Source organism: Eimeria mitis, genomic scaffold (assembly GCF_000499745.2).
Source record: "Eimeria mitis Houghton genomic scaffold, Emh_scaff2223, whole genome shotgun sequence".
Lineage (NCBI taxonomy): Eukaryota > Apicomplexa > Conoidasida > Eucoccidiorida > Eimeriidae > Eimeria > Eimeria mitis.
The window spans coordinates 1-1892 of NW_013570551.1; the positions used below are offsets into that span (position 1 = coordinate 1).

A 1892-nucleotide genomic window follows, 5' to 3' on the forward strand; every position below is an offset into this window, starting at 1 on the left:
GCAGCACAACGCTTGTTTCTTGCGCGAAGTCCCCTTCGGACAGTCCCGCCACCCTACGCTGAGGGCAGTCTCCGGACTGACTAATACGACTTCTCGGAACTCCGTTGCCAACGAAAGCCTCCCGTTGGCACCCAGCCCCATCTGCCAGTGGGACTGCCGGCGGGTCGCGCGCAGTTGCGACCTCCGGTGACAGTGCCGCGTGTCCTATCGTCTCACGCATCCCCGCATCGCTGTGTAGTTCGCCGCTGTGGTCCCGTTTACGCGTATGTCCTTCCTCAATTAGCAACGTTGTCCCGGCGTGAGACTGTACTGCTAAGGGTTGCTGGTTCTCTCCCATGTCCTGACCCTCAGCATTCACCTGCACCTCTCTACCAAGCAACTTCTTGCCCCAATCTGGGGAGACTGGAATGGAGTTAGGCCCTGACGCTACTGTGCACATTGCACTTTTGCCCCTTATAGGCCGCCTAGTAAGTTCGTCTCCCTTAACGACTATGGTCGGTCGTTTAAATGCCCCGATTGGTCAACGTGAGGTCGCATTTGCTGCTGTCTGGGCTGCCTGACGGGCTCCGCTCTAGGTCGAGCCGGCGTGGGACAGTCTCTTGCGTAGTGATCCCGTCCGCCACATCTGGAGCACGTTTCCCCATTCCGTCGCGCCACTCCATTGCGGAGCGGACAGTCCCTGCTCATATGCCCCCTTCCTCTGCACTCGTAACAGCGTGATTCCGTAGTGTCATTCCATCTGTTTCCCTTGCTCGCCNCTGTAGACCCGGCTCTCGTCCACCGTGAGCCCATCTACACTTGGCGTCCTCTAAGTCCCTCTGGAATCGGCGGCGCTCTTCCAATGAATCCCTCCATGGTGCCTCCGTAGTAGCCAGGGCTGCGGCTGCTTCCTGCCAGTCCGCAAATTTCCTCGTTCCACCTCGAGTTATCTCTCGGTATATTTCAAGCGGTAGGTTGGCCAAATAGTAACCCAGCAACAGGTCTGGTGCTATCGATACCCCTTGGACCACGATGGCCGCAAAACGAGCAGAGTATGCGTTGTGATCACCTCGCCACACATTCTCTGCTATCATCAATTTCATCCTTTCCTTTGTTATGGTACAGAATCGGGCACATAATTGCTGTCTCAGATGTTCCCAATCAGTCAGTGATACTCCCGTATCACGCAAGTACAACCAGTAATCCAAGGCGTCGCCCGTCAGATATCGTTTTAGTTCTTCTCCCCACTGCCGAGCTTCCAGCCCCCGTTCAACGAAATCTATCTCCACAAGATCGAGAAAGTTCCTCATGTTCTTGCCGTCCTCGTACCCTATGGCCATCTGGCGCGCATGTCCTAACCCCAGTGCCATCTGAGTGGCAAATTGCCTAAATAACTCGGCCATTCCCTGTTCCATCCAGGCTTGATTCGCTTCAGGTTCCTAGCGTCCCCCAGCGTCGCGGTTCGGGTTTCTCGGTATCGGCCGGGCTACCCCTGCGGTGGGTTAGCTGATTTCGCGACCGGGTTCTGTTCACTTCGATTCAATAGGATGCCCCGCGGTTTCCTCACTAGATACAACTATATTCGGCAATCCTGCGTTCGATTCTAGTGCAGGTTGTACCACTTTTCCGTCGCGTAGATGCATGTCCATCCCCGTGGTTCACTTAGGTGTGAAGGTCACTTCGGGTTTTGTGAGAGAAAAAAAAGGATTTTCTTCCCCTTTAAGTCAAACTCAATAACTTTCTCATTCTATTTTAGATTTTTTCCGGGAACGGCCCCCAAATGTAGTGCACAGCGACCCTTTGCTGCCACTACGTATGAACCCTAAGCTGCGTGGCTAAGCGCACACACCGCTCCTAAGGATCTAAACTCGTAATTCTCGCTATTCTCACTATAATATCCATTGACTATTCAA

General features: G+C 54.0%; 1 protein-coding gene across 1 annotated transcript; it reads right to left on the reverse strand.

Annotated features, from left to right (window-relative positions):
* Positions 1 to 683: 683 nt before the first annotated feature.
* Positions 684 to 1349, reverse strand: EMH_0050550 (uncharacterized protein; the record flags this gene model as incomplete). Its single annotated transcript, XM_013496658.1, is given in 2 exon segments — positions 684 to 755; positions 759 to 1349. Coding segments are annotated over 2 exon segments (663 nt in total).
* Positions 1350 to 1892: the final 543 nt, after the last annotated feature.